Source organism: Notolepis coatsorum (assembly GCF_963971535.1).
Source record: "Notolepis coatsorum genome assembly, chromosome: 3".
NCBI classification, from domain to species: Eukaryota; Metazoa; Chordata; class Actinopteri; order Aulopiformes; family Paralepididae; genus Notolepis; species Notolepis coatsorum.
Genome location: NC_140167.1, coordinates 78,991,394 through 79,001,602, shown reverse-complemented (window position 1 = coordinate 79,001,602; position 10,209 = coordinate 78,991,394). Strand labels below are relative to the sequence as shown.

The following is a 10,209-nucleotide window of genomic DNA, read 5'->3' as shown; positions in this document are numbered from 1 at the left end:
TAATTGGTTGGTTAGTTGGTCAGTTGGTTGGTTGGTTAATTGACTCAAAGTCTGCTTACTGACTCCTCTTAGCTGTTAAATTCTTGTAAAACACACTTGTTGTTTGGCTGTTTTCTGTCAGTATACTAGTCTGTTGTTTTGCTAGGTTACTTAGAGTTACTTGGTGTTAATTAGAGTTACTTGGTGTTACTTGGTGTTACTAGTTACTTGGAGTTACTTGGTGTTACTTACCGCTGTGTGTGTGTGTGTGTGTGTGTGTGTGTGTGTGTGTGTGTGTGTGTGTGTGTGTGTGTGTGTGTGTGTGTGTGTGTGTGTGTGTGTGTGTGTGTGTGCGTGCGTGCGTGCGTGTGTGTGTGTGTGTGTGTGTGTGTGTGTGCGTGTGTGCGTGCGTGCATGCGTCAATGCTGCCATTGAGAGTCAACCATGCATGTGAGAAGAGGAAACATCTTGTATTACCTTCCTGCTGTCAGAACCTCAGGCTATCTAATCTGACTATCTAATCTTTATGTATTTGTTGTTGTGGTCATTATTACCTTTATTCAGGGAAATTAGTGACTTTTTTGCGATTGAAAACAATGACAAATGTATCATTGTATCGTGTATCAAAACAAACCACCGTCAAGATGGAAGCTGGTAATGACATCATATATATAGTGTGATTATATTATATTAATCTGGCCTTTGGGTATAATTTATTTAGCTAAATGTTAAACAGTTTAAGTTATACAGATTTAGTCATTTCAAGTATCAACCTGATGCGAATACGTGACATCGTAAATTAAACTTTTACACAAGAATCAGGCCACTATTTAGCAGACTATCCTATACAGATCAGAGAGTTGGGCGAGGCTGGTTGTACCATGAATACCGTGACATTTCCCCTCAAATTCCCATTCCTTACTCTCCCTCCATGAACTGTTGTTGTGTGACAGTGCTTTCTATTATATGTATGTCCATTATATTCGATTAGATTCAAATGTATGTCATCATACAGCACAATGGTAGCACAACCAGAGTGCAAATGTAACAGTAAAGTGTAGTAGTATAATGTACAGGTGATTGAACTGCATAAGATATATAAATGAGTACACCTGAGTAACAGTGCTGATCAGATGTATTCGTAGAGCATGGTGAACACATTGTCCACAGACCTGTAGCATCGAGTCTTGAACACATCTCTCTGAAAGCTGTAAAAACAGTGAAAGTGTGATGTGGTAAACAGTGAGCATGTCTGTCTCTCTGCTCTCCTAAACCCCGCCCCCCTTATGCTAAACGGCGCCTCCCCCGGCGCGGTGTCAGGGGGAGCGGGCGGCTCCTGATTGGTCGGCTCCGATACATTTATTGTGTGACAGGCCCCCCATCACATGAATGGTAGTCTGTTAACTTGTTCCAAAACTATCCCGACTTGTCATGACGGCGCAGGGCGGACAGCACCTCAACTAGTTTGTTGATTATTTTTCCAAGAGAGAGAGAGAGAGAGAGATAGTGAGAGCGAGAGAGAGAGGAGTTTGTGGACACAACACAGCAGAGAGGGACCTACACGCACACACACTGGGAGAAGAGAGAGAGAGAGAGAGAGACGTGTTTCGTCCTGTGGTTAAAAGTTGCAGAGAGGAGAGACAGGTAACCTCAAAGCAGCTATACTTCCTCCTTCTGGGCTTTTCTGGGAGTTTCTCCGTTTTATATTTTTCCCTTGTCTTTGCTCGGGAGTTGTCCAACAAAGATGTACAACATGATGGAGACCGAGCTGAAGCCCCCGGCCCCTCAGACCAACACGGGGGGCTCCGGACCCAACAGCACCGCGTCCGGCGGCGCCAACCAGAAGAACAGCCCGGACCGGGTCAAGCGGCCCATGAACGCCTTCATGGTGTGGTCCCGCGGCCAGCGGCGGAAGATGGCCCAGGAGAACCCAAAGATGCACAACTCCGAGATCAGCAAGCGGCTGGGCGCCGAGTGGAAGCTGCTCTCCGAGAGCGAGAAGAGGCCGTTCATCGACGAGGCCAAGCGGCTGCGCGCCCTGCACATGAAGGAGCACCCGGATTACAAGTACCGGCCGCGCCGGAAAACCAAGACCCTGATGAAGAAGGACAAGTACACCTTGCCCGGCGGGCTGCTGGCGCCGGGGGGGACCGGCATGGGCGGCGGCGTCGGGGTGGGCGGCGGTCTCGGCGGAGGAGGGGTGAACCAGAGGATGGACAGCTACGCGGCGCACATGAACGGCTGGACCAACGGCGGCTACGGGATGATGCAGGAGCAGCTCGGCTACCAGCACCCGGGGCTGAACGCGCACAACACGGGCCAGATGCAGGCCATGCACCGCTACGACATGTCGGCTCTGCAGTACAACACGATGGGCACGTCGCAGTCCTACATGAACGGCTCGCCGACCTACTCCATGTCCTACGGCCAGCAGGCCGCGCCGGGCGGCATGACGGCCCTGGGCTCCATGGGCGCGTCGGTGAAGTCGGAGTCCAGCTCCTCCAGCCCCCCCGTGGTGACCTCCTCCTCCTCCTCGCACCGGGCCTCCGCGCTCCCGCCGGGCTGCCAGAGCGGCGACCTGAGAGACATGATCAGTATGTACCTGCCCGGGTCAGAGGTGAGCGAGCAGGCCGCCCAGAGCCGGCTTCACATGTCCGGCCACTACCAGAGCGCCGTGCCGGGCACGACGATTAACGGGACGCTGCCGCTCACACACATGTAGAGAGAGCCCCCCCCCCGAGAGAGACCCCCCCCCGAGAGAGACAAACAATGACTTTTATAATAAGTTTAAAAAAAATGTGGACTATTAACTTTGGACATATTTTTGTACAGAAAAAAAACGCAATTTCTGGGTGGGATAAAAGTTGTATAGGACTGTTCTGAGTGACAGAGAGGCTTTATTCTGTTTCTAAAGAGACGGTTAGAGGAGAGGACGAGGTTGTGGGTCAAAGTTGCTCCTTTTTCCTCCAACAGTGACTGTTGTCAGAGTTTTTGGGGGAAAATAGCGAGAAGGTCTCAATCAGAAAATGTTTTATCAATCAATCGTTTTTGTACAGTATTTATCAAAAGAAAAAAAAATAACCCCAACAATCACATGACATGTTTGTTTATCTGACAAGAGGTGATTTTTTTTTTATTATTAAAACGTTCTGCACGTAAAGAAAAAAGCGGCAGGATTTGTTGGATTATTATTATTATTATTATTATTATCATTATTATTATTATTTCTTTTTAGAAGAGCTTGAATTGTTGCCTCTTTCTAAACATCAACACATTTCTTTTGGAGATAAAAAGGGACAAATTGAACCCGGAACAGGTAAAGCAGATTTTTCCTTTAAGGTCAATTATTATATACTAATATTTAATTTGGTAAAAAGTGAAAGCAGCTATATAAAGGAACATGCCGTCTCTCTCAGTTTAAAGACGACATTAGCTTGTTAATTTATATTCTCCGCCTCGCACCGTTCCCCCCACACCTGTCTTAGCGGTTATACTATAAAGCTGTTTTAATTTTTTATTTTCTAATGATTTGTACAATTCTCTGTATATCTACTGTGATATTTTAAGTTTTATTTTGAGAAACTCTTTTTTTCTCCTCTTCATTCCCGTAGTTGTATATTATTCTTTTCCCCAAAGTGTGTCGGGCTGCCGACCTCTCCGTGTATATATGACCCTGAGACTAATATCCAACATTTTAACAGCTCAATACTTTTCACATCATTTTTCTCTCAATATGCAGTTTGAAATGAATAAATTTTGGAAATTTTGGAATACTTGAAGATTGTACGAGTTTTGATTTAGCTTCCTTCTCAGTTATTGGACGTTATCGAGTCGCCGTGGGGAGTTTCTATTTGTTTGTTTCTATTTCCATTGTGAGATATAATAACTAATAAGGTGACAGATTGGTCCGTTCTGTCGCGGCTCTTTGAAGTCGCATCAAAGGCTCTTTTGGGAAACAAACAGTCGCTGTCATTATTTATTGCGTCATCGCGGGTGTCATTATGGAATTACTGGAGCTTTATAGTCAATTCACAATACATCCCATAATTCACACGGTGTAAAAGAAAAAAATAAGGCATTTCCAGGACTCATCAGAGGGAAATAAAAGCCCGTTTAACGGGACAAGGAAACGGGACGGTTGAACTTTAAAAAAAAAAACTAAACTAATTAAACTAATATAATAACAGCACTAGTAATTATTACTAATTCGTTTTTGTTCCTCTTCGTGGTGTTTGTCTCTAAAGCCAGGTGTGGATGTCATAGTTTATTTCTTAATGTTAATTGTTCATGTGTTTTCTAAGAGAGCAGTGAGGTCTGCATGTCTCTCCTCACACCACACCCAGAGTCAAGGGCTTTGCATGCATAATAGTTTTATTTTATTTATTCGATATGTGTATAGCTTATGTTTGTTGTTTAAACAAAAAAAACGGACCCGAGGACTTTGAGATGTTGTCATCATGGCGCAGAAACACTTAAGACCGCGAGGCCTCGATGTAAATGAAAACTATGTCTTTTTAATCTTAATAACCTTAATAATCTTTATAATTTGTCATTCTGGCTAAAGATCTGCCTTTGAAATAGAACTCGCTGTGTCGCTTCCGGCGAGGCCTCCGCTGACAAACACCACGTTATTATTCTACTGACTGACTTTTCTGTGATTAGTTTCGGAGGAAGAGTTGTTGTCATGTGAAGTCGTTTTGTTTAAATCATGCAACAACATAACAACATCACATATTAACATGATGTTATTCCTGGACATTTAGAAGCCGCTTCAGAAGCCAGGAGGCCTTTTTCTGTTCAGGTTCCTCCTCGGATTAATCTCTGTTTATTTGTCTTGTGGTTTTCTTGTCATTTAGTGTAACACTCATTGATTTCAAACAGTGTTTTTACAACGCGGCATTTTCTCTCATATAAATACCGTTTTATTCCTGCACATTTCATAAAAATATTTTTATTTAAAAGTGTCCAAGTATTTCTTGTAGTTCACCCCCCCCCCCCCCCCGTCCTCTCGTCATATCTATGGTTTATTTCCTATGATCACCTCCATATGTTATCAAATCACTCGAGCCCAAGCTTATCGCTCCAAATGTTCAATTATCTCCTAAATGTTCAATTAGGCCCAAATGGAAACGGGAGGCTTGGTCTGAAAGGAACCGGGAGAGCGAGACCAGACCGGGGCGTCGCCAGGGTTCTCGGATCAGGACCCGGACCTCTTGGAATGTATTCATGTAACGTAATGTTTCATCTGACCCGCTCCCACGGTTCAAGCTCTCCGGTTAGTAGGCGACAAGTTCCCACGAATAGAGCGTTGTATATATGTCTTGTATTAAATCATTGTACAAGAATTTTATATTTCTTGTATATTAAATACTTGTTTATTTCTGTCGCACTTTACTGTATACATTTGCACTCTTTGGTTGGACGCCAAACTCATTTTCGTGTGCTGCATGTATACACATGTATGTACATGGCAATACATTTGAAACGAATCTAATCTTTATTTTTTTATTTTGATTATTCTTTAGATTTCAGGGATACAAAACTCTTATTAATTTATTGTGGAGATTCTCTGTGTTTTTATTTCTGTCTGTTTCCACCTCTTGTCTTTTTAAATAATCCAATATGGTGATGAGTTTACACCCGCCTTTTGAATTTAACTAACGGTCCCAAATCTGGTGGTGTGTGTGTGTGCGTGTGTGTGTGTGGGGGGGGGGGGGGGGCGTGTGTGTGTGTGTGTGTGTGTGTGTGTGTGTGTGTGTGTGTGTGTGTGTGTGTGTGTGTGTGTGTGTGTGTGTGTGTGTGTGTGTGTGTGTGTGTGTGTGTGAGAAAACGAGAGTGTAGCATTTGTGTGAAGTGCCGAGTTAGGCCTGCTAGATTTACATTAACTAACGGTTTTAAATTGAGAGGAGTGGTGGGGGATTTGCGTGTGTGTGTGTGTGTGTGTGTGTGTGTGTGTGTGTGTGTGTGTGTGTGTGTGTGTGTGTGTGTATATGTGTGTGTGTCGTGCGTGCGGGCGCGCGCGCGCGCCTGTGTGTATTTATTTATGGGGTAGCTGAGTAGATTAGCACCGCGGTGTCTTTGTCGCTCCCGGCCGCTGAAGCAGGCAGGCAGAGCGGCTGTTCGGCCCGTCGGTCCCCCGGGAGCTGAGCTCATATTAACGGTCAGATGAATATTTGAACAAGTCCGTTTTCCCCGGTATTAACCTCGACAAACACGCCTCTCTCTCCTTCCATCTCCCTCCACCTTTCTCTCTCTCTCTCTCTCTCTCTCTCTCTCTCTCTCTCTCTCTCTCTCTCTCTCTCTCTCTCTCTCTCTCTCTCTCTCTCTCTCTCTCTCTCTCTCTCTCTACCTCTCTCTCTCCCCTCTCTCTCTCTCTCTCTCTCTCTCTCTCTCTCTCTCTCTCTCTCTCTCTCTCTCTCTCTCTCTCTCAGAGGTCAGAAGATCGTTGCTATGTTGAATTATTGATAGGTGCTGGTGAATTGGTTGTAATAGGCCACGACAGGCGATAAAGTGCTTGTTTAGGAAGGTCGAAGCAGCAGAATAATTAAATTCAGCTTTTTTTTCTCCTCTCATTGAAGGTGCGTTGCGCCCACGGGTACCAACACGTCTCTTTGATGTGGTCTATTTTTAAGTGGGCGCTGCTGGATATTGAAGGAATCCTCTACATCTTCATAATAGAAACATATTTCTATAACACAAAACAGTTAGTAAGACAAGGTGTGTGTTTGTAGAGGCTGGGTGAGAAGGAATATAGCTTTGATATTTTGATATGATGCAGGATCTGTTGATGGATTTAGATGTGGGAGGTTGGTGTGTGTGTGTGTGTGTGTGTGTGTGTGTGTGTGTGTGTGTGTGTGTGTGTGTGTGTGTGTGTGTGTGTGTGTGTGTGTGTGTGTGCGCGTGTGTGTGTGTGTGTGTGTGTGTGTGTGTGTGTGTGTGTGTGTGTGTGTGTGTGTGTGTGTGTGTGTGTGTGTGTGTGTGTGTGTGTGTGTGTGTGTGTGTGTGTGTGTGTGTGTGTGTGTGTGTGTGTGTGTGTGTGTGTGTGTGTGTGGGGAACTGGAACTGGTAGCAGCCTATTTCTTCAGACGCTGTGGGAAATGCTTATCTGTTTTAAAGGCTGCATTTTCTTTTGGCAACCAGACTGCTGCACATGGACCCCCTTGTATATAGACGCTACTGCTACCTTCAACACAGACCTAGAGTTATTAGTCCAGTAGAGTAGTAGACAACCTGCTATAGTGTTTTAATGTGATTTAATCTGGACGTTAAATCAGTCAGTCAGTCAGTCAGTCAGTCAGTCAGTCAGTCAGTCAGTCAGTCAGTCAGTCAGTCAGTCAGTCAGTCAGTCAGTCAGTCAGTCAGTCAGTCAGTCAGTCTGGCTGTCTGTCTGTGCTCCAGGCTGTCTGTCTGTGCTCCAGGCTGTCTGTCTGTGCTCCAGGCTGTCTGTCTGTGCTGTCTGTCTGTGCTCCAGGCTGTCTGTCTGTACTCCATGCTGTCTGTCTGTACTCCATGCTGTCTGTCTGTACTCCAGGCTGTCTGTCTGTGCTCCAGGCTGTCTGTCTGTGCTGTCTGTCTGTGCTCCAGGCTGTCTGTCTGTGCTCCAGGCTGCCTGTCTGTGCTCCAGGCTGTCTGTCTGTGCTCCAGGCTGTCTGTCTGTGCTCCAGGCTGCCTGTCTGTGCTCCAGGCTGTCTGTCTGTGCTCCAGGCTCTATGTCAGTGCTGCAGGGTATATTTGGAGGCAACAGGTGGGAAGCGCACGCCTGTTTTCCTTTTTTTTCCCTCTTTCTCCTCCTGTTAAAAACACCCAGATGTTATCTATGATACCGCCTGTCCTGTGTGTGCGTGTGTGTGTGTGTGTGTGTGTGTGTGTGTGTGTGTGTGTGTGTGTGTGTGTGTGTGTGTGTGTGTGTGTGCGTGCGCGCGCGTGTGCGTGCGTGTGTTATCCACTACAGTAAGCTGTTGTCTCGCTGCTCTCAGTTGGCAGTAATTACAGGAAAGCGGCCCAAATATAATTTAGAATTGATGTCAAGTTGCATTGTAACGTTTCAATCGTCTCGTGTCGTTAAATAAATAACACTGCACGCCTCTTTAACATCCAGACTGAGGGGCGAATTCACAAAGGGATTGCGCAGTTTTTTCTGACGTTAAGCCTGCGCAAATAGCTCTGAAACACAGTTTGCTATTCACAGAGGAGGCGCAACGGGTGAAATGAGGTGGCAACTGCGTTCCATCAGCATGGCGTCCGGTGCAATTAGCGCATATTTAAATGAGGTAACATGTTCCTCTTTCTATGCAAATGAGCCTCGGCCAAAAACACTCCCGGCGCAAATTTCACGTGCAGTTAAGCGACGCTCCTAACGTCTTCAGAGATCTGGTAAGTGACGTGTGCAACATGGAAACATTTGGGTGATTTTGTGCAAGCTCTCACGCGCACCCGTGTGTGGATTGACACAAGATTTCTCCCGGTGGTAGATCTCGCCGGGGGGGCTGGACTTCCCAATGCACTTCCATCAGCGAAAACGTCGGGAAAAGGTCGGGCGTGACGTGGAAAAACCTCGCTGATTTTGCACGAGCTCCCATGCGTGTGTAGCACCCTGAATATTCGACTATTATTCAGAAGTGCTGACTTGGCCTTTTATCTCCCCTTTGTGCACAAAGACATGTTAACCAGTTTCCCTTGATATTCTCCTGAACAATGACGCGAGTTTCTCCTTCTCTCACCGGCTGGAATATGGATTATAAACACTAACTGAATCATATTCAATTCACCCAGTTCTTCCTGTGGGGCTAGTTAGCGGTGCCAGCAGGGGGCGGCGGTGGCAGGCGGAGCGCAGGATGGAGGCGTCGAGGAGAAGCAAGCCACCTGAACGGAAGTGGAGAGAACCAGCCTCTTCGGCGTTGAACGTGAACCTGGGAAGACGTGTCGTTGAGGAGCCCCATCGTGAAGCACACGGGTGACTGTAATTGGACTCAAGTATATTTCGGCTTATGATAGAAATATAAGCGTTAGTAGCGTGTTGAACATCCTAACGGAATAACCCTAGTGATACAGCGAGTTATCCTAGAAGCAAGCGGTATATTAAAGTGGCTAATGCTAACTGTATCCCCTCCAGCGAGGTGCCCCCGGCAAGCGTTGCCTGAAGAGAGCTGGTGGTTAGAGGCACCGTGCGTTGCTGCATGTTCGATTAGCAGGAGGGCCTTCTCAGACCCACAGAGTAGCTTCAGTTAAGGTAGCCATCAGATTATCACGCGCGCCAACACAGCTCGTCGACCAGCAGCTTGTCAGCACCGGCAGTCAGCAGCCTAGCACGGGAGTCCGTCTCGTCGGAGCAGAGGACGCCGCCTCTCCAGCAGAGGTCGCCACCACCCAGCACGCGCCTCCAGCCCGCTACTGCCCCCCTGCCTATCACAGCTTGTTAGCTCCTGGGACGAGAGCGTTCGACGCCATCTTACCAACCGGACGAGTGGTGGTGAGGGCGAGGCCGCCATCTTGGCTAAGTACATTGGCACTTCGGTGACCAAGATCATATCGTACATTACACAGTGTGTCGCGGCCTACGGGCGAAGATAATGGTTGCTAACCACAGTGCATAGGGGTACCCCACAAACATTTCATGCCGGCATTAGTTAGGACTTTTGTTTGGTAAAGTGGGCCCACATTTTCATTTCATTTGAGTGTGATAATGTGTATGTTCATTCATAATAATTTCCCATCCAGTTAACCCTTCTTTTCTCGGGGGTAACGTAACACTGCCATATATGTAAAGCCTTAGAGAGGTATTATTATTGGTACTAGCCCAAACGTGGGAAATGAGTCAGTTACATTGGAGTCTGCAATATCTGGGTCTATTATCTTTGGGTCTGCAATATCTGAGTCTATATTATTTGGGTGTACAATATCCGTTGTCTGCAAGGTATTGAGTTACAACTCTAATAATAGGAAAACTACATTTAATTTGACCCAGTGCTATTGAATATTTGTAACTGACCAGTCCTTAAATAACACTAAAGGATGTAGATGGGAGTCTTGTGTGCGTGTCAATTCCTGAGCCTTAACATTAACCCTTTTGGTGCGGGTAACATTAATACATTTAACCCTTTCCTACCCACCTTCCCCTTTCAGTTATTAAGGTCTCTAGTGTCACCGAGGGAGGGTACTGCTTGCGGGAGGAACAAATCTATTTATTCATATATCAGTCACTAGGTGTGGGAGGGTTAACGGAGGTATTGG

The 10,209-nt window shown here is 46.2% G+C and overlaps 1 protein-coding gene across 1 annotated transcript; it reads left to right on the top strand.

Moving 5' to 3' along the window:
* Window positions 1–1,428: 1,428 nt before the first annotated feature.
* On the top strand, window positions 1,429–3,711 carry sox2 (SRY-box transcription factor 2). Its single transcript, XM_084310688.1, has one exon. It carries the CDS (start codon window positions 1,724–1,726, stop codon window positions 2,699–2,701), a length of 978 nt encoding a protein of 325 aa, XP_084166814.1. The 5' UTR covers window positions 1,429–1,723; the 3' UTR covers window positions 2,702–3,711.
* The last annotated feature ends 6,498 nt before the right edge of the window (window positions 3,712–10,209 follow it).

Excerpts from the sequence above, each read along its gene's own strand:
- sox2 (XM_084310688.1), top strand. The coding sequence starts at position 1,724 with ATGTACAACATGATGGAGACCGAGCTGAAGCCCCCGGCCCCTCAGACC.